General features: G+C 39.2%; 1 protein-coding gene and 1 long non-coding RNA gene across 16 annotated transcripts in view; one reads left to right on the plus strand and one right to left on the minus strand.

The window, feature by feature from the left end:
- CASK (calcium/calmodulin dependent serine protein kinase) overlaps nucleotides 1-26,151 on the minus strand; it is a 357,939-nt gene that overhangs the window by 20,167 nt on the left and 311,621 nt on the right. For 8 of the 15 annotated variants that reach the window (XM_058713427.1, XM_058713425.1, XM_058713429.1 and 5 more), the window contains 7 exons: nucleotides 25,237-25,315; nucleotides 18,359-18,444; nucleotides 16,935-17,003; nucleotides 14,139-14,207; nucleotides 12,697-12,732; nucleotides 10,852-11,048; nucleotides 1,920-2,035 (listed from right to left, as the gene is read on the minus strand). In XM_058713427.1, the coding sequence (XP_058569410.1) occupies nucleotides 1,920-2,035; nucleotides 10,852-11,048; nucleotides 12,697-12,732; nucleotides 14,139-14,207; nucleotides 16,935-17,003; nucleotides 18,359-18,444; nucleotides 25,237-25,315 (652 nt within the window). The remainder of the gene's footprint in view (nucleotides 1-1,919; nucleotides 2,036-10,851; nucleotides 11,049-12,696; nucleotides 12,733-14,138; nucleotides 14,208-16,934; nucleotides 17,004-18,358; nucleotides 18,445-25,236; nucleotides 25,316-26,151) is intronic. The other 7 variants (XM_058713436.1, XM_058713439.1, XM_058713440.1 and 4 more) reach the window with 3 other exon arrangements.
- Nucleotides 2,034-6,904, plus strand: LOC131502596 (uncharacterized). Its single transcript, XR_009257087.1, has 2 exons — nucleotides 2,034-6,196; nucleotides 6,529-6,904. It is a non-coding gene; the product is annotated as an uncharacterized LOC131502596 (long non-coding RNA).

Consider the following 26,151-nt stretch of genomic DNA (forward strand, 5'->3'; position numbering starts at 1 on the left):
TCTTCCCTCAGCTGAATTAAAGAATGTTGGCATATTGAATACTCATGTCTATATGCCCTCCATTAGTACAGTGTAAAGCTTGTGATGAATTAACAGCCTTAATCAGCCATTTCTTTGCTTTTCTAGGTTCAAATTATAATGCCATCTAGATCTATACATCACTTAAAATTATTATAAAAATGACAAGGTTTTGTATATATGTGTATGTATACACACACACACACACACGCGCGCACACACACACACACACACACACATAAAATGTCAACGCATCCTGTGAGCCTGTTAGAAGCTGATGGAAATAGGGGCACCTGGGAGGCTCAGTTGGCTAGGCATCCAACTCTTGGTTTTGGCTGAGATCATGATCTCATGGTCGGTGACTTCAAGCCCCACGGTGGGCTCAGCACTGCTGGTGTGGAGCCTGCTTGGGATTTTCTTTCTCTCTCTCTCTCTCTCTCTCTCTCCCCCCCCCCTCCCCCCGCCCCTCCCTGCTCTCTCTCTCAAAATAAATAAATAAGCTTAAAAAAACTCAAAAAAAGCTGATGGAAGTAAAGAGGACTTGGCAGTAACCACTGATATTTTAAATGACATTCTGCTGATACTACAGTGAACTTCTTCAAATAGTACTACTGCAGTATTGACAATCAACAGTTGCTAAATTGTGTTAGTCTGCTTTAAATATTTCTTCCCTTCATAAAACAAAAAAGCCATTACTGGACTGGTGCTCCAGCATGGTAAATAATCAGAAATGATATATTTTATTGGATTTAAAAATGGAGGACAATTGTGGCCAACGTGAAAGGAATGAGTTCCCATTTAACGGAACCATTTGAAATGTACCCATGTGGCCACTCACATTCCTTACATGTTAGGCAGTGTTTCAAAATGCTTACTTTTACTTGCTGATTAAGAAATGAACAATTCAGCGTTTGCAAATAATTTTTCCTGGTGGATGCTAACAGCACGTTATAACATTTTACAGACAGAAATGCATTTCCTATTTGGCTGAAACCTTATACTGTCCAACTGGGTATGCAAGATTGCGTTTGATTTTTTTTTTTTTTTGGCCACATGTATGATTTTTGGAGTTATTTCTGAAACCTTGGGAACTAATCTAATGCCAACATTGGGGCTTGCAATGCCTCAGAACAAGTTCCTTATAAAAGGAGTCCTATTAAGAAGGTACTGAAAATAAGTAAATCTCACTCTTGTATATCATCATGCATTTTCTTTAGCTTATTAACTTACATTCTGTGAAGCTTCTGGGAATTCTACGGCAATGACAGATCATGTTTTTTTGGTATTCATTTCAGTTTTTAGCAAACAAGGGAATGTTCTGACTTAGGCCGAACGCAAGTTTTCATAGAGACAAACAGGACGAAGGGAAGGCCAATATAATGCTCTTGGCCTTTTACGAGCCAGGGAGTAACTGTGGGGGAAGAAGACTAGTCACAGAGACTGACCAAACCGAGTTAGTATCCAACAGCATTTGTGCTCTTTCCAACCAATCACCCGGCCATCCGTGGCACAGCTCTGGTAAGGGCACATTTTTGCCACAGGGCCACGTCCAAAGGCCAGAGAGGAGCCAGGAGGGAGGATATTTGCTCAAGATCTATCTCAGCAAGGAGGCAAGAATCCTGGTGACTTGGCAAACACTCAGGCTCTCATTTCTCAGGGGAGGACTTAATGTACTGGCTTCTTTTAGTTCCCGAGGATACTATTACCAAATAGCATTTTCTTCCTGTAAAGTAGAGCTCTGTAAAATATCTGGCAAATAACCAACAGACTAATTGCAGGTAGAGCTTTCTTCATGTTGTGCAAGCTGATGGAGATCTCATCTGGTGGAATTTTGGGGCAGAGAATTCTGAAGACTGAAGTGAGATCTAACCAGCCTCCGTAACAGTCGCACGTTTCCCTACCTGCATTGTGCTTTGCCAAGTATTTATCTTTGTACTGCTTCTTTTTCTTGCCGAACCAGGTACAGCTGGCCTGCTGCTCCTGTTTGGTTTTCTCCATGGCGATGCAAGCGACTCGCCTAGTGCACAGAGACGGAAAACAAACAAACAAACAAGTAACTACTGTAAAGTTTCATGTTGATAAAAGAAAAATCATCCACTTGAAGACTTTATACAAACCTGCATGAACATACCGCTCACAAATGTAAAAAATTTTTCTTTAATGTCTATTTATTTTTGATAGAAAAAGAAAACAGGATCTGAAGAAGGCTAGGCACTGACAGCCTGATGTGGGGCTCGAACTCATGAACTGTGAGATCATGACCTGAGCCAAAGTTAGATGCTTAACCAACTAAGTCACTCAGGTGCCCCATTGCTCATAAACTTTTCAAGATAAAGGTTGCTTTTTGGCTTTCGCAATTTCATAGAGGTTCTAAAAACACAGGCTTGGGGTACCTGGGCGGCTCAGTTGGGTTGGGTGTCCAGCTCTTGGTTTTGGCTCAGGTCACGATCTCACCGATTGCGCGATCAAGCTCCACATCAGGCTCCTCACTGAGTGTAGAGCCTGCCTGGGATTCTCTCCCTCCCTCTCTCTCTACCCCTTCCCCGCTGATGTGCTCGCTCGCTCTCACTCTCTCTCTCTCAAAAAAAAAATAAATAAAAACAGAGGTTTCTAATAAAATGACATCACATTCCTTGAGCATATACTGATAACGCAGATGAGCAACCTAAACACATGGCTGTGACATCCGGTGGAACGAGCATGGAATTTTGAGCTGAGGCAGGTCTGGTTGGAATCTTGGCTCTATCACTCATTACCTTTTATCAATTTAGGGTCAGGTGCTTTTCTGGAAAATTTGCATGTATCAACTCATTTAACCTTTCTAACAACACACAAAATTGTGCCACCCCTTTACAGATGAGGGGATCAAAGGGCTGAGAGGTTAAGTAATTTGCCTCAGATCACACAGCTTAGTAAGTGGGAGAGTGAGTTCAGTCTGGTACCAGAGCCTAGGCTCTAGAGCAGTACATTTTATTGGCAAGTTTCTTAGCCTCTTAGGATAGCTGTTGTAAAGGAGAAGAACAAAAAACATAAGTAATGCCCCAGCACAGTGGTACACACAGTAGATGCTTAATAAATGGTACTATTACTACATGGTGATTCTAGGCTAAGAAAAAAATACTAATGAAATCCACAGAATTACATTCAGAGGGCGCCTGGGTGGCCCAGTCGGTTAAGCACTCAACTCTTGATTTTGGCTCAGGTCATGATCTCGCGGTTTATGGGATTGGGCCCTGTGTTGGGCTCCATGCTGACAGCAGGGAGCCTGCCTGGAATTCTCTCTCTGCCCCTCCCCTGCTCATGCATGGTCTCTCTCAAAATAAAATAAAAGAAAAAAAGAATTACAATCAGAAAATTTTAATTTTGTTCTTTGTGATTATAGTGTTCAGCACAAACATTGTTAAAAAGTTGCTCTCTTAGGTTTAGTCTAAGCAAATATTTGCCTTTCAGGATATTGCCACAGACAGTTTTGCTTAATGATTTTGCTTCTTTCACAGGGGTCCCCGAGTGAGCCCACATAAGAAGAATCCAGGGGCGCCTGGTTGGCTCAGTCGGTGGAGTGTCTGACTCTTGATCTCAGGGTTGTGAATTTGAGCCCTGCGTTGGGTGTAGAGATTTACTTAAAATCTTAAAAAAAAAATCACTAAAAAAAAAAAAAAAAAAGAATCCAAAATCACCATCAGAATAAGTGATTTTCCAATGAGGTTGTACTGATTTACACTCCTACCAGCAGTGTGTGAGAGCTCCTATTGTTCTACTTCCTTGTTAACACTTGGTATTATCAGTATTTAACTTTAGCCACCACAGTAGGCAAGTAATGCAATAACGCTGTGCTTTGAGTTTGCATTTCACTGATTATTGAGATTGAGCACTTTTTCATATGTTTATTGGGTACTGGATTTCCTCTTCTGTAACATGTATAAGTCTTTTGACCATTTTTCTTTCCAGTTGTCTTTTTCTCATTGATTTGTAGGAATTTATTATATGGTCTGGATATTATACCTCTGTTAGTTATATGTGTTGCAGATACCTTCGTCCATTTTGTGGCTTGCCTGTTCACTCTTCCTATGATATCTTATGAATATAACGTAGATTTACTTTAGTCAAATTTAGCCATCTTTTCCTTTATGGAAAGTATTTTAACCCCTCCTTATCACTGAAGATATTCTTCAGTATTACTTTGTCAGAGGTTTATAGTTTTGTTTTTCATATTTTGGCCTTTAATACACTGGAGCTGATTTTTGTGTATGGTATAAAATTAGGAGCCTGATTTCTTTCTTGTCTTTTTCCCTAATGGATACTCAATTGTTCCAGCATGACTTATGGAAAAAAGTATCCATTCCTCACTAGTGACTATTTATGTGTGGGAGTGTTTTGGGGATTCTCTTCCATTGGGTCTATTTGAGCATCTCTATGCCCTTACCTTATTATCTCAATGTTTTATAATAAGTGTTGGTATCAGATGGAGCAAGGCCTCTCTCCTTATTCTTCTAGAAGAATATCTTGGCTATTCCTGATTCTGTGCATTTCCATGAAAAACTTACGATTAGCTTGCCAATTTCAAAATGGTTGAGATTGCATGGAATCAGTGAATTGATCTGGGAGGAATAGACATCTTTACAACACTGAGTCTTCTAGTCCATGAACAAAGTATCTCTCTCCATCTGTTTAAGAATTCTTTAATGTCTCAGGGCACCTGGGTGGTTCAGTCAGTTAAATGTCCGACTCTTGGTTTCAGCTCAGGTCATGATTTCATGGTTCGTGGGTTTGAGCCCCTACATCGGGATCTGTGCTGATGGCACAGAGCCTGCTTGGGATTCTGTCTCTCCTCTCTGCCCCTCACCCGCTTGTGCTCTCTCTCTCTAAATAAATAAACTTAAAAAAAAAAAAGAATTCTTTAATGTCTGAATAAATGTTATAATTCATCCTGTGTCTTGAACATCTTTGTTAATATTTGCTCCTAGGTTGTTGATAAAAAAAAAAAAAAAAAGATGGGGGTGCCTGGGTGGCTCAGTTGGTTAGGCATCCAACTTCAGCTAAGGTCATCATCTCACGGCTCATGAGTTCGAGCCCCGTGTCAGGCTCTTGCTGACAGCTCACAGCCTGGAGCCTGCTTTGGATTCTGTGTCTCCCTTTCTCTCTGCCCTTCCCCTGTTCATGCTCTCTCTCTGAAAATAAACAAACATTAAAAAAGTTTTGTAATTTAAAAACTTTTCAAATATACACAAGAGTAGAGAATAATGAACCCCAAATACCTACAACCCAGCTTTAACATTTATTAACTCCTGGCTTGTGTTATTTACAACCTACCCACCCTAAGATTATTTTGAAACAAATCCAAGTTTGTATCATTTCCTCTTTAAATATTCTTAAATTCCTTTTAAATCTACAGGTTTAAATCTACTTTTCTGTCCTTCTCTCCTTTTCTGTCTTGCTATTTATTTGTTCCAGAAACTTGTTTGTCCTGTAGTTTCAAAGTCTGGATTTTTTGGATTTTATCCCTGTGGTGTCTTCAGTAAGTCCCTCTCTCTTTCACATTTTCTGCAAATAGGTAATTAGATCTAGAGGTCTGATCAAATTTAACTTCTATTTTTTATCAAGAACACTTCATAATATTAAGGGTGATGCAGGTTATGTTATACATGGCATGTAAAAAAAATTATTTTCTCTTTGTTGCTGGTAAATAGAAATAAATTGATTTTGTATATTGATTTTATACCAAACATCTTGCTGACCTCACATATTAATTCTAATGGTTTATCTACAGATTCCTTTGAATTTCTACACACAGAATTGTATCACCTGCAATACTTTTTTCCTTTCTAATACTGTTTCCTGTAGGTTTATTGTAGATGCTCTCAATCAGGTTAAGGAAGTTCCCTTCAATTCAGTTTGTGAGAGTTTTAATCTTAAGTGGATATAAAATTTTACCAAACGCGTTTTCTGCATCTACTGATATGACCACGTGGATTTTCTTTAGTCTGTTAATACACTGAATCGGCTTGATTGGTTTTCAAATGTTGAACCAGCTGTGCATCCCCAGTACAGACTCCACTGGGTCGAGATGTATTATCTTTATTATTGTGTTGCTGGATTCAGTTTGCTAATATTGTGCTGAGGACTTTTATATCTATGTTCATGAGGGAGTGTTGCCTGTAGTTTTCTTGAATAACCGTTTGTGAATTTTGGGATCAGGGTAATGCTGGCATCATGAAATGAGTTGGGAGCTGTGCTATCTTCTTGAAAAGACTGTCCTCCATGTCTTTTATCCTCTCTTGTTCCGTGAGGGTTTTATTTTTCTTTGTTTTTGGTTAGGAGAAGGACATTTCTTTAAAAAAAAAATTTATTTTTGAGAGACCGTATGCACCTGAGTGGGGCAGGGGCAGAGAGAGAGAGAGAGAGAGAGAGAGAGAGAGAGAGGGAGAGAGAGAGAGAGAGAGAGAGAGAGAGAGAGAGAGAGAGAGAGAGAGAGAGAAAATCCCAAGCAGGCTCTGTACTATCAGCGAGGAGCCTGACAAACTCACAAACCTTGAGATCATGACCTGAACTGTCGTCGGATGCTCAACTGACTGAGCCACCCAGGCGCCCCGGGAGAAGGACATTTATTGGGAAATACTGTGAACTCTCAGCAACAGCATTGAAGTCAATCTCTACATATTACCTAAGTGGCATACAGAGGAGGCTGAGGAAGCCTTTGCTCTGGGGATTCTTCCAGTACAAGCCGATATGTGCCATGGCCATAACTATAGCTTCTGTGAGGCACAGGATCTTTGGAAGCATAAACAGAACTGAGGGAGTTTTGGCTGGTTATGTTACAGTGTATTGAGTCTCTTATAATTGGTGTTTTTAAGCTTAAAGAATAAAAGTAAAAAGTTCCCAGTAAAAATCTGTGGTGTGGCTCTGTGTGACTCAACGAGAGAATGAAACTGCTCGTCACCAGCCACTCAGGAAATGAATGCTCTTTCCTTTAGCTCAGTAAGTGCAGGAAAACCATGTCAGGATTTAGATCAACCTGGAGGGAAGTTTCAAATACACACTTCACATTTTATTGCTGACTTGGATGAGGGTCTAGGAGGCAAGGGGAGCGATGACACATTAGGGGACTCAAAATATATCAAAGGGCTTGACTGATGTGCCCTGTCACGCAAGATGAGATTTAACAAGGATAAATAAGGCAAGGCGTCTGGGTCCAAAAAAACCTGATCTCTCATCTATAGGCTGTGAAAAAGGTCACTTGGTAGGAACACATGGGAACAAAGATTCTGGGTCTGGCTGATGGTGTTGTTTCAAATCTTTCTCAGTGATACTGCATGTCCACTGACGTTCTCCGTATCAATTTGGTTTTCCAGGTCTCGAGGCACCTCTTGCCCACTGGGCCTCGTACTCCTCATCCCTGCTAGGATCCCTTTCTCCCTCGACAGTTTTTGCAACTTCATTGAGTTTGTGTTTTTCATAATAAACTAGACATACTTACAGTGTACAATTTCATCAGTGTTGACATATGCAGACCTCCCATGAAACCTTTGTTACCATCCAGATCACGGACATTTTCTTCATCTCTGGAATCCTTCCCTCTCACCTCTGGATCCCCAAGCAACGAATGTCACTACAGATTAGTTTTGCCTTTTCTAGAATTTTATATGAATAGAATCATACAGTATGTCGTCTCTTTTTTTTTTTTTTTTTTTTTGCCTGGATTTGAGTTTCATCCATATTGTTGTATCAATAGTTCGTTCCTTTTTTATGGCTTAATAGCATCCTGTTGTATGGCTATGCTGTCCCTTGTTCGTCCATTTATCTGTTGATGAAAACTTGAAGAAATTTTAGCCCTTCTGATAGGCGTGTGGCCACTGAGGTTTTGTTACTGCCTTTTTTGTTCTTGGAAGTTCCTTTTTGGTTCTTTTTCAAATCTGCCATGCCATTAAACAACTTTCCTGGTATCTGAAGTTATTTTTCAAGCTTATTACTGATTTAAAAATATATGCACAGTTGTGCAGACTGCTGTTTAAAAACCTTGTCTCCTGGGGCACCTGGGGGGCTCAGTGAGTTAAGTGTCTGGCTCTTGGTTTCAGCTCAGGTCACGATCTCACAGTTTGTGAGTTCAAGCCCCATGTTGGGCTCTGCGCTGATAGCGTGGAGCCTACTTGGGATTCTTGCTCTCTCACTCTCTCTGCTCCTCCCTCTCTCTCTCTCAAAATAAAAAAAACTTAAAAAACCGCCTTGTCTCCTAACTCCAATATATAGAGTGGGTCTGCGTTTGTTTCTGCCATTTCAGTAGGGTCTCTGTTCGGTCTGTGAGGCAGGTCTGGTTTCCTTGTGTGCCTGTGGCTTTTTTGTTTTGACTTGTTGGTCACTGCCCTAGTAAAAGTCCATGTGGGGGGTGAGGAAGAGCTCTAGGATGAGGCCTAGGATAAAGTCTTCTCCTTCAGAGACTTTATGTTTGTAACAGATACATGAAAGTAGTATTAGTACAGGAGAAGCCTCACATCACATGTAAGGCTGCAGTTCCCCCAGCTGACCCAGGCTGTGTGGACCTGGGTACAAAGCTACTCAAGGTGGACCAGTGGCCACAGTTTTTTCAGGGGAACTTTGTTTTCCTTTTATTTATGTCTTTTGCTTTGCTCAGTGCCAAGGTAGCCTTGTCTACAGTCCCCAGCTGTGGAAGGACAGTAAGGGCACACTTATCTTAACCTTTTAACCTGAGGGTGTAGCCTCTGTAGTCCTAACAATGGCGGACAGGTCCCCTAACAGAGTCCCCTACTTGTACAGGCCTTAGGTCTTAACCTTGGTTCCCCGGCAGAGAAGTTTTCAGTAATAGATGTGTCCCATTGGCAAAATAGGCCCATTGGGTGCTCTAATTTTTTTCACTCCAATTGCTTTCATGCAAAAGCTGGTCACTGAGTTCCCCAATACCTTTTTGGCTACTTAATGCTTTTAAGGTAATTTTCAAAAGCACGTTTTCTGCAGCCCTTTTCATTTTTTTCCAGCAGGAAGACTGATTCAGATAACCTAGTCCCCCATCCCAAGGAAACAGGGAGCAAATCTGCTTTTCCCTGTTTCTCAGGAGTCCTACAGAGGACTCAGAGCTCTAGGTATCAGGGAAACAGGATTTCTACAGATGATCTGACCAAGGAGAGGAGGTCTGGAGTCTACAGAATTCTTTTCAACAAATGCTCAAAATATATGGCAGCATTCAAGAAAACATCCTGTGGGACACCCGGGTGGTTCAGTTGGTTAAGCGTCTGACTCTTGATTTCAGCTCAGGTCATGATCTCACAGTGAGTGAGTTTGAGCCCCACATCAGGCTCCCGCCATTCCCCTGGTCGCAGGTGCGCGTTCTCTCTCCCTCTCTCTCAAAATAAACAAACTCAAAAAAAAAAAAAACAACACATTTTGTAAAATGTAAGTATCACTAATCCCATAATATCATCATCAAAGTGACTTAGAAATCATTTTTGTCCTGCTAATGCTTAAGCTGTTTCTTGAAGATCAGACAGAAAGGCAACGCCAGATGGAAGGCTGCTACTTCCTCTACCTGGGCCCATGAGTCCTTGTATAAAATGATGGCATCTGAAGCTCTTATCAGCTCCGACATTCTAAACGTAAGAATATTTTTGGGGACACAGGATAGCCGGCAGAGGCAATCACGAAAAGGAAATTCACTGAGAGATCCCTCTAACTTGTGAGAAAAATGGGTGAGAAAACAATGATCAATGTCTGTGGACTCAATGCCCCTGGTTTCTTTTAGCTAGGTTCAAGTATTTTGGGATGAACTGCCCCCTTGGCGAATGGTTGCTGTATTTCTGATCGCGTGAAATAAAAGTAAGATATGAAGTCATCTCGTCGCTAGATTTCTCACATATTGTCAAAGTTCTGACAAAGGTAAAATCTCCAGCATCTTTCAAAACAGAGTTCAAGTAAGCAAATTGTAACAACAGCAGAAATAGATTTTACCAAAATATATAGTAATCTGTGACTCCTTGGCTATCAGTTAAAGATGGTGTGGAAAAGGTGTCTGACTTTAACCTGTTTTCACAGCTTAAACTTCCTCACAAAATGTGTGTTTTTAAAGATGTGGCGAGGTAAAGAATGAAGTTTTCAAATGAAGCTGCCTTTTTCTCCTAACGGTATAACCCATATTACCTTCAAATACCCTGAGCAGCACTAAATCGTGGCCCTTGAGTTTTTTGCTGGTGGGATGGTGGAATGAGCGAGCATGTGGAGGGGTGACGAGAGGGTTTGTTTTAAAACAAAACCCAAAACACAGATCTGAAAGGATAGAAGCAGCATGTGGGAGGTGGGGGGCTATGTTAAGGGACCACGACCTGACCAGGACCCATGTGAACCAAGGCTAGCAGCTCAACCTCCCTCTAGACCCTCCTCCTCTCCTTTGTTTCACATAAAAGACCTGGCTCAGTAAGCAGGAACTTACTAGATGCTGAGGATTTAGAATCCTTGGATGACTGGGGCGCCTGGGTGGCTCAGTCGATTGGGCATCTGACTTCGGCTCAGATCATGATCCCACAGCTCGTGAGTTCAAGCCCCGCGTCAGGCTCTGTGCTGACAGCTCAGAGCCTGGAGCCTGCTTCGGATTCTGTGTCTCCCTGTCTCTCTGTCTCTTCCCCACTCGTACTCTGTCTCTCTCTCTCTCTCTCTCTCTCTCTCTCTCTCTCTCAAAAATAAATAAACATTAAAACATACATAGAATTCTTGGATGACTAACCTGAGTTTTGATTGGCTAGGAGAGCAAACAGGTTTGACCCAATAAAACAATATAAAGTTGAAAAGCGGATGGTCAGGGCTCCGTTTTTATTATAAAACCAAACCACATACCATTCCTGAAGTTCAGGAGAAGGAATGAGACCTGCGGTTCCATTTTTGGAGTTTTCCAGTTTACCCTGCCACCAGTTGTGATCATCCTTACTAATAATCTGGATAATGTCGCCAACTCTGAATCGAATGCCAGCTTCTTTGCAGGGGATGAGGTCATCCTTGGCTGGATCATATTCAAATTGTGCTCTTACATAGATCTATAAAACAGGAGTTTGTAAGAAAGGCTGCCATGGTGATGTGGGAGCAAACAGCTCTAACCTAATAACCACACACCAACACTTACAATACAAACAGGACATTAGATGGTGAAGCCAAATGATGCATGGAAAATAGGACACAAAACCGCTACCGCTAGAGACAATGTACTACCTTGGATGTGTGCAGGTTCAAGTCTTGGTGGTATTTGTTTGGAGGGAGCACCGTAACATACTTGTTTAATAAAAATGAAGACTTAGTTTCTGCTTTTACTGTAACAGAATGGGCCTATAATTATAGAGAAGTACGCTTACCATTTTTAAATCCGCATATATTCAGCTCATGTGGTGGGCAAGTTGTCATGATCACGTGGCAGCCTTTATGCCACATACACAAGCACTCAGGGTGGGTTCTAACCCGAAAGCAGCACGTGATACAAAGCTAGCAAGCGCTGTGTAAACCATGCCGAGTGGTTTGACAGCTGGTGGTGTGTCCACACACTGCTGACAGACTTAAGTGTGATCGAAACTATTTTAAAGCATTAAAAACACAGCGTTATTAACTTTTTCAGAAGGATTGGGGCTCTACAGTTGTATTTTGCTTGTCTTAGAGAAGAAACATGACTTTGAATCCTGACTTTGCCACTTGAAGTCAGCACAGAGCTGCACGATCTGCATAGTTCAAGGCTCTGGGTTTTAGGGAATGTAAATGTAACTAGTGAATATTATACAAGGGGACAGATTAGCACACGAGGGGTTATATGGCAGCGTTTTATGAACTGCCGTATTTCTAAAATGTTTTAAAAGAAGGTGCTATGTATATAATTCAGTCTTAGGAATAAACTGGGGCGGGGGGGGGGCGGATTCTATCAGGTGCTAATTTATGCAGACCTTAACTCCCAATCAGGTTATTTTTTTAACACCAAATTCCAAGAAGATTCCCCGAAAAATTCTCTCTCTTGAAATTAAATTTGAATATTAATGTTTAAGTCACTGTAAAACCAACCTGAAGGCTTTGGAACTGTTGTGTGATTACTGTGCTTAAGTTTTCTTTTCAGAAAGCCAGCCTATAAAATTGGTCTCTGCATGGGCACCCGAGAGCCGTACTCCTGAAGTACGTACTCGCTTACATAGCACTTCACTTTTCCCGCGTGGACCAACACAGGCACATTGGGGTGGAAAGCCAGGACGCTTACGTCCTCGTTTTTCATTGTAAGTGGCTTTTAGAAATAAACATGCAAATACAGATTTAGAAAAGGTTTCTTGGAATTTCAGAGAATTCCTGCTTAAACGTGTTTATCAGCACATACGTTTCAGTTACTCTCAGAATTCTACGAGTTTTGTGACCTTTGAATTTTTGTTTTTCCCACTCCAGAGGCAGGCCCAAAAGACCCCCAAAGGCTGAATTCTTAGCCATCAACACAAATTTATCAGGTTGAAGTTACAATAACCGTCACAGCTACAAAGAGGTGAGGAAAAAATCTTTATAGAAAATTAGTCATATGTAATGTGTTAAAATGAAATGGTACAAGCTCTCAATGCTTAAATGTTATGGTCCAAAATGCAGACATTATGGGATGGAAAGGGTTAATAAAAGATTGGCTATTAGCAGCTCAGTTTAGAGAAATTTCTATAGAGGATATCTATTCACCTGTCGTCCTTTTGGTTGGGTAGTTGATGGCAAGTCCTGTAGAATAAAGCCAACCCAGGAGAAAAATTTTCATTTACTTTTCAAGAGTACAAGGTAATTTGTGTGTTCTGTTACAATATGGTTAAAAAAATGAGCTAGATTTCAGTTGTAAAGAGATCATATACATTATTCCATTTCTCAGAAATGTTGAGTTATCAAAAAAAATCAAACCCAGGCCATTTAGCAGCAAGCTGAAGAAAGCAGGTAAGTTTAAGCAAGAGAGAAAATGTGTTCTTAAGAAACAACTCAGCATCTTCAACACAAAAGCCACTGCGAGTGAAATAGCCCTATTAAAAACAAAAACAAAACCCCAAACTAAAAAAGAGCTGATGCCCTTTTCGACTTAGTCACTGCAATCAGATTTTGAAAAATTCAATGGCTATATGGATTTTCACCATCTTTAAAGTATTACATGTAAACTATTATAAATGAATTCCTTTGGTAGCCTATTTTGAAGTTAAAAATAAAGGTTGTAGGAAATTTTCTCCCATAATTTCTCTTACTGACATCATTCCATTAAGAGGATCTCTAAATCGTTTAAAATTTTATCTGATTAAAAACAGTTGATGTGTTTTTAAAGGGCACATTAAGAGGAAAGAAGCGATACTGCTGCATTTGTAAAACTCTCGACAAATTTCAACAGCAATATCAGCAACGTAAAGATTTTGTTACCCCGAAATACCACATACTTGCACCTTAAGTGCTTCCGTTTAAGTAAGTGAAAAACAATTCATATTGCAAAATGAATCGTTCTGAAAAAATGGTAAAATTCTAAGTTCAAGTCAAAAGATCAAGTAGTTTGTGTTAAAGATGTGATAACAGCGTGGCTTAAGTGCAGTTTGAAGCCAGTTCCTTTTGCTTTTCATATCCAGGCAAGGCTTATAATTCACAAAAATATGTGCACGTACCACAATAACAGAGGGCACACCAATTCATAACGTAGATAGCGGAAACTAAAACATGTTGCTGATATCACTCAGAATAGACAACTACAAAGCCCGAGAATACCCGCATGCCTACTCTGCAAAATCCTTACGTTTCTTCATCTTTCTCCAATTAAAAAAAAAAAAAACATTTAGAAATTTCAACAAATTGCCACTTATATCCTTTGCGCAAGTCCGAGCAAAGTCATAAATGCTAGTGGGGTGACACAGAAATATTTTGAGAATGACCAAGGCAGTCTTGAGCTCCAGTTCTTCAAATTTAACTAGTGAAAGGGATTTTTTTTTTCACGAGAAGAAAATGTGGAAAAGGCTTTCCGGGGGTAAACTGCATTGTAGCTGTAGTAGCCTTGTATATCGGCAGAAGACAATATTTCCACTGAACACATGTAGCTAGAACACTCAAGGCAGGTGGCACCAACAAAATTGTCACACTTTGCTGTGTGGAGCTAGAGTTCTTACCGAAACAGAATTGTTAGTGCTGCTATGACCATTAGCTGGGGACTGTCTGGAAGTGGAGGGGGAATCTCTCTGAAATAAGACACAAGGTTCATTAACACAGAACACCAGCACAGAAACAGAGATATTCACATCAACAGTTACAACCACAGTCTGACAACCGTTTCCTCTGAGGTTTTAGCTGCAAAGGTGCTATGCTGACTTACGTGCATGGTTTCACGGAAGTCTGACAAAATTTTTGCAGTCTGAAGATTCACATATTGTAAGTGATGGCCACGTCCTTTATTAAGAATTTCTTTCCTGTCTCCAACATTCTATGCAACCTTGGCTTACTTTAAAGTGAGACCCGGAAGAGTGAATTGGTATTAAAATCCTATCAGGTACTGTGAAATGACAAATATCACTAGAAACTTATTGTGCTGAAGATCCCAACTGCCTAATTTTTGTTGAAAATTAGGCTTGAAAAGCATGTAATAGTTTTTAGGTACCTCGGTGTCAAAATTTACTGAATGACTCATTTGAAGTGAAACAAATCTAAAAAAAATAAACCAAAAGACTTCTCATGTCATAATCACCTTGGAGTCCTTCTAGGACAGAAATTACTAATAAGGGTAAAAGATAGACATACACCAGAGAAGAAACCTTTATTCTTTAGATCATTTTAGCAGATTGATTAAAACAATAACCTTGAGCCTCTAAAAATATTATACTTCTGGCAAAGGTCTCCGGAGGCACAGCCACTCTCCCTAGATCGGCAGTCCTCAGTCACACTCTCTATACTGTGTGGCACACTCACAATCCTTTCTGGGCTCCATTCCCTTATTTTCCAAATCAGCTTTAATGATAATGAGGAGAGGAAGGAAATATGTATTTTGACATTTTTGGTTTAGTAGAGTTCTTTGAAACCTTTGAGATGGACGTGTCTGCTCAAAAGGCATTTGTTTTTTTCTAGAAGATCTAAAGAAAACTTCTGGAACTTGTTAGCTCTTTAAATAATGGGCTCCCTTAGATGAGTATTCTCCAATCTTCATGAGCAGATTGATTTCTAGGTCCACTCCCAGAGACTTAAGTCACTGGGGCCAGGGTGAGGGCAGCGGTGTCCTCTTTTGCCAAGAAGGGTACAACGATGTGGGTGGCCAGAGAGCCCTTCTTTGGGAAGTATTGCCCTAGCTGGGAAGAGTCCAACCATAGGTTTGAGTTCTGCCAGAGAACAGGAGGGTCAAACAGGTTGGGGTTAAGGCTAGGAGGGTAATATCATTTTTTCTACTATTTGGAGGTAAAGGAGATAAGGGGGGGGGCTCTTCTTACTCAAGCGTAGAATTTACACATGTAATAATACTAGTCCCATCCTAAAACCAGTTCCACCACTTAAAAACCACAAGAGAAACTTATGTTATATTAATAACTAACAACATCCTCTGGTTAGTTAACTAAAAAGACAAGAAAAAAATCAATCATATTTACTAAATTTCTTCAATGATGAGAAATGGTATGAAGACCACCTGCGATTTTAGGATATTAAAACGCTGCACATAAAAAATGTGTGTGACATTCTCTCCTTCCCAGCAAGGTTTGTGTTCTAGGTAACCAATTGCAAAACCATGAATCCTGGAGCAGAAGAAGTTCTGCATTTTCTTTTGAGGTATAGTATTAATTGAAGTTCCATAAAAAGCCACCAAGAGGAGCTCAAAACCTGATGTAACAGAAACCCCAATTGTCATGGTTCACTAAAAATATACTGGGCAAAACTACAAATTCTTAGACATATCTTCAATAGGTTTAGAGAAAAAACATGAAGCCTCTGAGTTTGCTTGTGAAATTTACAGCATTGCTAAGAGCCTGGAAGAAGCCTTATAATTCCTCCCTCAGCTTTTCCTGAGGTCAAATTCAATTTTCTAGAGGAGTTCCAGTAAGTTACTTGTGAGTCCTACAAAATTCACTGTGGGAAATGTGTACGCACATGGATGCATACACGCTTGGAAGATGCACACGGAAGAACAAGCTTCGGAAAATAATGCTCTGTGTGTGTAATGCCTGAAGGATGATCCCTTTCATGCCAGTTTGTGTTTCCAAATACGAAAAGGATAGCTTTTGGAATCTCATTTAATAAGCAACAGAAAACTGAATAACATAGCTTGGAAAAGCTACAGTTTCTATACGGTACACCTACCGTAAGAAAGAAACTTGGGGGCTGTATTACTCTAAAAAACTTCCTTGTGAATCACACAATGTTCCATGTTTAAGCGCTTGCACAGAAGGTTGCAAAAGCCTATACTCCCTCTAATAAAGCCAGTTACCAATTCGTCACGGACTTAACACCTATCTAGGGACTTGTCGCAATTATTTGAGCACCTTGATCTTAACAGAAATAGATCACTTCTTAGATTCTTGGAAAGAAGAACTATCTGTGTGATTTCTTAATAAGGGAAGTGAATGTACTTCCTGGAAATATTATCGCAATTATCTTTTTTGTTGTTTTTTTTTTTTTCCTCAGAGACTCCATTTGTTCTTATTAAGCCTCATGTCATTATTTATAGCTCCTCTCTATTTTGCTCCGGTTCCAGCCTGCAGAAAGTTCAAGTGCTGAGGAGTTCCCCGTGGAAGCAGGGCTGAGTAGGTGAATGGAACCTACTCTGTTCCGTTATCTTTGTTGTAAAATTGGTGTGCAGTGATCAACAGCACAGGCAGAAACAATTTCCCAGAAAGCCAAAACATTCAGCCATCAGCAGACAGTTAGTTAAGAACCCAGAGGAGACAGGGGTGTGTATGTGGGGGGTGGGGTTGCGCCAGAGCCATTACCTCACAGGACGATGACTGAGTGCGGTAACTTGGCACGATCTTGAAGGTGATACTCCCCCGCATTTCCCGCTGGAGGAAGAATAAAGGAGAGCTCTCTTAACAAACAAATGTTGCACATAAAGACAAGTGAGAAACCACTCGACTTGTGTGTGTTGTGTGTGGGGTAATTAATGCAAGCCAGCTGAGCACGCATGGGCCTAACATGAAATCGAAATCGAGTTATAAGGTAGGGGCTGCTCACAGGAATAGAAATTGTTCTTGGGAGACATCCCTGCAAAGTCAAGGCTGGCTGCCTTGTTCATGCAGGAGTGGTGGAAACAGACCTCGGGTGGTTACCTTTTTATAGGCACAAAGATGAAAACCTTTAAGTGCCTTTCAAAAGTGAACATGAATCGAGCCAGTCAAGAGAACAATTACATAAAAATGATATTTGGTCTTCTACATTATGATGGTGCTCCATTAAGTTTGCCGCTTCTTTCATAATTTTGGCCTTATTGTTTTTACTGTGGTGAGTCAGGGTGCTTCTAATAGATATTCATAACATGGGAGGCTGCTACAATTGTGGTAGGAAGATGGTCCCAGAACATCTGCCTCCACTCAGCAGGACAATGAACATAGGCCAGGGACTGTCATCCTGCTTTTTTAATGCAAAGCCAATTGTGAACACAGATTTTGGATATGTACGGTAAAAAATAGCTTGGTCTACTATGTCTTTCCTTCCTTCTGTGCCGTGGAGAAATCTAATACAGCTGGCTATGACTCAGCTAAACAGGAACAAGTTTTCTGACATTGCTAATGTCAGCAGGATTGGGGTCAGTGAAAAACCAGTTCACAGATATGCACAAGTTGCTTGTCAGTCCTAAAAAATTCACTGTGGGAAATGTGTATGCACATTGATGCACACCTGCTTGGAAGATGCACATGGGAGAACACGCTTCAAAAAATAATACTCTAGCTGTGTGTATAATGACCGAAGGATGATACCCTTCACGCCAGGGGGCTGGAAAGGTTATCTTTACAGGTCTGCTCAGTAAGAAACAGGAGATCAAGGATGAAACGAGAGCATTGAAGCCCACACTGCTAGATGGGCAAGATGTTTCCAAATTCTGAGACATGCAAACATTTTCTCAGTTGTCTACCCCTCCACCCCCAATTTTTTTTAAAGTAGGCTCCACGCCCAGCGTGGATCAAGACCTGAGCTGAGATCAAGAGTCAGACACTCAATCGACTGAGCCACCCAGGCACCCCCCGCCCCCGCTCCGTTGTCAATTCTTATAAATGTTGTAGAAATTCAAGTCCACACAAACGATAGTATCAAAAATACTCTGATTACAAAAGAATACCCCTTATCTGTGCGTTAAAAAACAAGCTAACAACCTGAAAGTCAATCTTGGAAAAAGACAAAGAAACTTTCATTTACTCACAAGCATTTTTTGCAGCTGTTCCACTGTTTGATTAGCCACACTGATGCCATTAATCTCTCGAATTTCATCACCGACATGAAGTGTACCTAAAGAAAGGACACGAAACGTGAAATTAATATATATACATATTTTAACAACAAAATCCAAAGGCAGCAATGTAAGTAATTTAAAAAAATTAAGCTAAACACTGAAGGCCAATATTTCAGAAACAGGTACAGCTTTGGCTCACCCAAGTGTCACGTAGTGAACTCACCAAAACAGATACATTTACTTATAGAAGACACACTTTTGAAAGATGGCTGTGGAAATCTGCTGATTTCTGAGAGAGGCACTGTGTATAGTCGTTTAAAATGACAGTTTCTAGATCTAGCGTGTCTGGGTGCAAATCTCAGCCACATCACTTACTAGAGTTAAGACCTTAGGAGGGTTACCAAAACTTTCCATGTCTCGGTTTTCACATTTACAAAATGGAGATGAAAATAGTACCTATTTCATATGATTGTTTTGAGGATTAAATTAGCTTAATATGCACAGAAGGATTAGAAATGTTCTTGGCACACAGTAAGTACCATTTAAGTGTCCGTTATTAATTTTTACCATTATTATCTACCAAATACCATACAAAGAATTGTGATAATACCTGTACAATGCTAAGCTTATGGTAGACAAAACACAATCCTTTTATAATAATTTGGTAGGCATTTCAGGGTCCTGTAATACTTAAATTGGAAAAAGTGACCAAGAACCAATGCTTATAGAGTTATGTAAAATTTTACTTCCTTGTTTATACATTGTGCACACGTTAACATGCTGACCTATTACGAAAAGCTCACAGTGTCTTTTACAGGTACATACTAAAATGTCCATAAAGAAAATAAGATGCCTGTAATTTGCTTCAAAATAATCCAGGGGAGTGGACAGTAGGGCAAGTATGGATGAAACCAGCGTGGCCATGAATTACCAGTAATTCTAGTGGGTTATGGGTACATGGGTGATCACTGCACTATACTTTCTACTTTTCTCTACTTGAACTCACTGCACTATTCTTTCCACTCATGTTTGAAAATTAACATAATAAAAATTTGGAGACTTTTGTTTCCAATATGGCTGATTAGCCACTCGAAGAATTTCTCACAATGATCTCTCACCTAGGGTACACCTCTTCAAGTGTTACTGGTCTCACAACAGGAGTATAAATGCCTAAGAGCACTTCCTACTTCCATATCTACCATCAGCTCCACATAGAAACCTGTGAGCTGGATCCAGAGTGGTAGCAAACTAAGGGTGGAATGAAATAGTGGAAAGGGTGAATGACATAGTAGCAATGCCTGCTAGCTGGATTCTGAGCCTTGGGCCAACAGCAAGTTAGAGAAGCTGAGCCTAGGAATCTGTAGGGAGGCAAGACTCAGATCTGTGGTGCTCCATGGTAACTAGTAGAAGAGGGAACAAACTCTCTCTGGAGGAGTGTTCCCAGCTTAGGCCCACAGGACTTCCACTAATTGGAACAATGAGCTCACAATCAAAGACCACCAAACACACAATAAGGCAAACTACTACGTGAGTCATCAGAAACAGAAAAAACAGATTTACTTACATTTTTTTAAAATTTATTTTTGAGAAGGATATAAAGAGTAAGAGGGGGGAGGGGCAGAGAGAGGAGACAGAATTCCAAGCAGCTCCACACTGTTAGCACAGAGCCTGATGTGGGGCTCAAACCCACGAACTGTGAGATCATGACCTGAGCTGAAATCAAGAGTTGGACATTTATCCGACTGAGCCACCCAGGTTCCCCCAGAAAAAACAGATTTAAATCACAAGGAGAACAGATACTGGAATGATCAGATACAGAATGTAAAATGGCTACACATTAATAAAACTAAGTACAAATGACTAGTACTTCTAGAAAAGAAAAATATAACTGGTGATATAAACCAATGAATCGATGAGTTGAACAGGAATTCAGATATGGCTGAAGAGAGTTTCAGTGAACTGGAAGAAAAAACCAAATAAATTACCTAAAATGCAAGTCAGAGAAATAAGGAGATACAGAAAATAGGAAATAAATAAAGAAAATAGGAAAAGAAAGAGATATGGAGGGAATGTCTAGCGCATGTCCAGTGGAGTTCAGAAGGAATATGGACAATGGGGAAGAGGCAATATTTGAAGAAATAATGGTTGCAAACTTTCCTATCTGGCGAAAACATGATTATACAGATCCAGGAAGAATAATGTATCCCAAACAGGATAAATAAAAGAAATCCATGCTGGTTGGTAGTGAAACTATAGAACATCTAAAGACAAAGACCTTAAAATAACCAGAGAAAGCAAGGACAATTCTAGTGATATCAGACTTTCCGATGTCAAACAATGGATGCCAAAATACAACAGAATGGTAACCATCAACCTAAAATTGTGTTCTCAACAAAAGTAATTTTCATTATTGGGGCTGAAATAAAATATTTACAGATAAATACCACCTGAGAGAGTTTATCAACAGGAGACTGGCACTAAAGGAACTTTTAAGGATGTGCTTTAGGAAGAAGGGAAATGTTCCCCAAAGATGGTCTGAGATTTAAGAAGGAATGGTGAATTTACACCTGAAACTAATATAACACTGCATGTTAAGTATACTGGAAATAAAATTTAAAAAAAATAGAAGGACTGGTGAGTAAATAAAATTATAAACATTTATGTAAATCCAAACAAAAATGGTCATATATTAATAGTAATTACAAATTTGTGAATTTAAAACAGGACAGAACTAAAATACTGGGGAAGAATAATATGTAAATCAAGAATACAATCAAATTTAGTGTTCGAATGTCTTTGTATTCTTTGGGAATGGGATTAAGATACTGTTTCACTTCAGTATATTTAATGTTAAATATGTATGATAAAATTTCAAGGTAACCACCTAAAAAATAGAAATAGAATGCTGAAATTCTAAACTACCAGGGGGAAAAAAGGGAACAAAAAATGAACAGAAAACCAATTACAAAATGGAATAAATATAAATAAAAAAGCAAGATGACAGAAGTCACAATAAATATCAATGGACTAATGCCCATTAAAAGATGGTGATCATCAAAGTACATTAAAAAATGAACAACTTAGCTTAAAAAATGTTTGCAAGAGACACACTGATGCATACAAGCAGAGAATGGTTGGAAATAAAAGCATGGAAGAAGACATGCTAGCAAATACTAAAATAAAACTGGAATAAGTGTATTACTATTAGATAAATAGGTTTTAGCAGTTTTAATGTTAACTTATTTGGAAAGAGAGAGTGAGAGTGGGGGTGGGCAGAGAGAGAGAACGGGAAAGAGAGTATCCCAAGCAGGCTCCACACTCAGTGGGGAACCTCATGTGGGGCTGGATCTCATGATGGTGAGATTGTGACCTGAGCCAAAATCAAGAGTCAGACGTTCGACCAACTGAGCCACGTAGGTGCCCCTTAATAAATAGGTTTTAAATAGAAAGTATTAAGAATAGGAATGGTTACCACATATTTCCATGCACCTAAGAAGACAGCTTTAAATAAAGCCAAAATTGAGAGCTCTATGGGTAGGAATTGAAAAACACTACTGTGATAGTGAGATATGTCAGCAATTACTGATAGGTCAGGTAGACAAAAAACTGTCAAGAAATAGAAGATGTGAAGAAAACAATTAATAGCCCCAAGCCAATCATCATATAGAGAACTTTCCATGCAACAGTTAAAGAACAAACCTTCTTAAGTACACATGGACCTTTACAAAACTGATTAAAGTCCTATGCCATAAGGTAAGTCTCAAGAAACCTCAAAGAAATGGTGTCATACAGACCACACTCTCTGACCATGGTGCAATTAAGTTAGAAGTAAATTATAAAAAGATACATAGAAAATCTTAGATGTAGTATGTAAAAAAACACTCCTAAATAACTGTGGGTCAATGAAAGATACCATAATAGGAATTTAAGAGTACTTAAAACTGAATTACAATAAAAATTCTTCATATCGAAACTGGTGGAATACAGATAAATGAGTACTTAAGGGTAGAGTTTACACTCAAATGCATATATTAGAAATAAAGACTGGGATAAATGAACTAAGCATCTAATTAGGAAAGTTAGATACAACCAATAAGAAGTAGAATGAAGGAGAGAAATAGAAATCAGGTCATAAAACAATGAAATAGGAAATAAACATACAACAGAGAGAATTAACAGAACCCCAAGTGGGTTTTTGAACAAAACCCTGGCAAAGTTAATTAAGGGAAAAAAGACAAGGCACAAATAAACAATTTTAGTACTAAACAAGGGGACATAATTACAGAGATGGCAGGGAATAAGAAGCTTAGTGAAATAATTTTTAAAACTTTTTTTTAAGGAAAATGTAATTTACCAAACTCACTCAAGATACAGAAAGCCCGAATGCCCGAATAACCATTAAAGAAACTGAAGCAGTTGTTAAAAAAAAAAAAAGAAAAAAAGAAATCTTTCCTAAAGAAACCCAAGTCCAAAACCAAACGCCAGGCCTTGATAGTTTTATAGGTAAGTTCTACCAAACTTTAAAGGTACAAATCATTCCATTATTATACAAAGTCTTTCAGAGAAGTCATCAAGGGAGAAGGCTCTCCAAGTCATTTTATGAAGTAATGTAACTTTGAAATTAAAACCATACAGAGAAAGATGAGAAAGGAAAACTAATTACAGCCCAGTCTCACTCATAATTGCAAATACAAAAATCATAAACAAAACATTACAGGATCCAGCAGCACATACCAAAAAAAAAATAACATACAATGACTAAGTTGGGTTTATCTGAGAAGTGCAAAAGGGCTTTATCATAAGAAAATCTTTAAAAGTCATTTACTACGTTAATAGATAAAAGAAAAAAAAAACAAATGATCATCTCAGCAGATGAAGCGCATTTGATAAAATTCAAACCCAATCATAATGAAATGGTTCAGCAACTAAGAATATAAGAGAACTTCCTCAGCCCTAATAGAAGGCATCTACTAAAATCTACAGTAAATGTTATTCTTCATGGGAAACATTGGAAAGCTACCTTTCAAAAACAAGAATAGGACCAGGATGTCCACCACACCACTTTTTTTGAATTAAAATATTTTTTTAACATTTATTTACTTTTGAGAGACAGATACAGAGCATGAACATGGGAGGGGCCGAGAGAGAGGGAGACACAGAATCTGAAGCAGGCTCCAGGCTCCGAGCTGTCAGCACAGAGCCCAACATGAGCTCGGACCCATGAACTGTGAAATCATGACCTGAGCCGAAGTTGGACACTTCACTGACTGAGCCACCAAGGGCCCCCCCACTTCTTTTTTTTTTTTTAAGTTTTGTTTATTTATTTGGTGGGGGGGATGAGGGGCAGAGAGAGAGGGAGAGCGAGAATCCCAAGCAAGTCCTATGCTGTCAGCACAGAGCCGGATATGGGGCTCGATCCCCTGAACTGTGAGATCACGACTTGAGCCGAAATCAAGAGTCGGACACTTAACCAACTGAGCCACCCAGGCACTCTGCTGTACATCACTTCTTTTTTAAACATTTCTTTAATGTTTATTTATTACTGAAAGACAGAGAGAGATAGGGTGTGAGCAGGGGAGGGGCAGAGAGAGAGGGAGACACAGAATCCAAAGCAGGCTCCAGGCTGTCAGCTGTCAGCACAGAGCCCAACGTGGGGCTCGAACTCACGGACTGTGAGGTCATGACCTGAGCCGAAGTCAGACGCTCAACCGACCGAGCCACCCACGCACCCCTGCTGTCCACCACTTCTATCAGAGATGGTAGGTCCCAGTCACACAGTAATACAAGGAAGAGATTACAGAAACAGTAATGTTGTGACTTTACTGAATTTGTAGCAAATTATTACAAATAATAAACAGAAAATTCATCCTGGAGTCTAAAACCAATTCTCCTGTGTGAGCAGTGTCTACTCACGTAGCCTATAATGATTCCCGGGAAGCCAGCAGTAGTGCCAGGCATCATCTGTGTACACAGTGGTCGTTTCTAAAGAGGATGGAAAGGCACTGAAATGCTTACAGTGTTACTTCTTGCTCTTGGGGGGGGGGGTGGTTAAGGAAAAAGCAAAGAGGTGCTAAGGACAAAAAGAACCTGATCTCAAAGAAAGGAAGCCTAATTTTTTGCAAAGGAGAATAATTTTTGGATCAGCCTCTAAATACTAGCACATATAACTCAGCCCTTTCAGAAAGGAGGCTAAAGCTGCATGTCCAAATCTTGCCTTCCCTTTTCTCAAAAACACCTTTACTGCAGGCCTCAGTGAATTCCTTTCTCAGAATGACTGCAATTACTGGAGCAAGTATTAAAAACTTAATCTAGATCTGATATCTCTTATTTTACCATTGAAGTTTTATATTATTATTTATCAAATTCTAATTTCCTAATTTAGAAATGGTGTATCTCATTCCCGAGTAAATTTAAGAGAGCAATTCTTGAATTGCCATTCTATATATACAAACAAATACGAATGAATGAATAAATGAATGAATGTATGTATGTATGTATGTATGTCCCAGAATAGATGCCTTCCATGTATCCTGGGGCCAGGTGTGATACTTTGCTTTATCCCCCAGGGTCTTTCCTAAGTCAGGATCCAAACAGTGATTGAGAGATATTCCAGCAACAGAACTATAATATGCCCTCCCTGCCTTATCCACAGGCTGGAGTATGCAGAGATGAATATGAACAAATGGAGGCCAATGGTGATAAAAACCAAAGACAGATAACTTAAATAGATCATTTATGGGGACCACAGATTAAACAGATCTTTTATATGGATCACAAAAAAAAATACTTTCTCCACTAGGCTGCAGGAAAAAAGGTTAGGGAGGGAAAGAATCACATACAGAACTTACCTTGCCTGTGAATCATGCCCCCGTGCATAATTCTTGCAACAATACAATGATTTAGCTCATTCATTTTTAAAGTGATTCCCTGTAAAAAGTTAAGTAAAATAGAATTACCATTCCTTTTTATGTGGTTTCACTGTAGATAATTTTATTTATAAAAGTTAGGAAAACATTCAAGAAAATTTGGAAAATGAAGGAAAAAACCACCAACAAAAATGTTGTTTTTGGTATTTTGATTGCTATAATAATAGTAATACATATATTTTATTTTGTGATTTTAGTTTTCTACTTATAATTATTTTCCATGTTGCTAGTCATTTTTAAAAGCTTTTCAATAAAAGCAATGTATAATTGGACACACAAGGTGTACAATTTGAGAGGTTTGACATATGTATACATATGTGGAACCATTACTATACTGAGTATATATATAGTAATGGTTGTGGGATATATATATATATATATATATATATATATATACACACACACACATATATATATATATACACACACACACATACACACTCATTACTATGCTGAGGAGTGTGTGTGTGTGTATATATATATATATATATGTATATATATACGATGGAGTATATATATATACACGTGTATATATATATATATATACGTATATATATATATATACACGTATATATATACACGTGTATATATATATATACCTCACCCGTAAAAGTTTCCTTGTGCCCATATATCTATATATATACACATATAGATATATCTAGATATATCTATACATATGTATAACCATCACCCATAAAGGTTTCCTTGTGCCCACTGATAATCTACTCCCATCCTTGTACTCCTTATCCCTACTCTATGGTCCCTCATACTGTATGCACTCTTTTTTGTTGCTTTTCAAAAATTCACAATGTGAGATTCAGTCATATTGTTGTATGT

This window comes from Neofelis nebulosa, chromosome X (assembly GCF_028018385.1).
Source record: "Neofelis nebulosa isolate mNeoNeb1 chromosome X, mNeoNeb1.pri, whole genome shotgun sequence".
Classification (NCBI taxonomy): domain Eukaryota; kingdom Metazoa; phylum Chordata; class Mammalia; order Carnivora; family Felidae; genus Neofelis; species Neofelis nebulosa.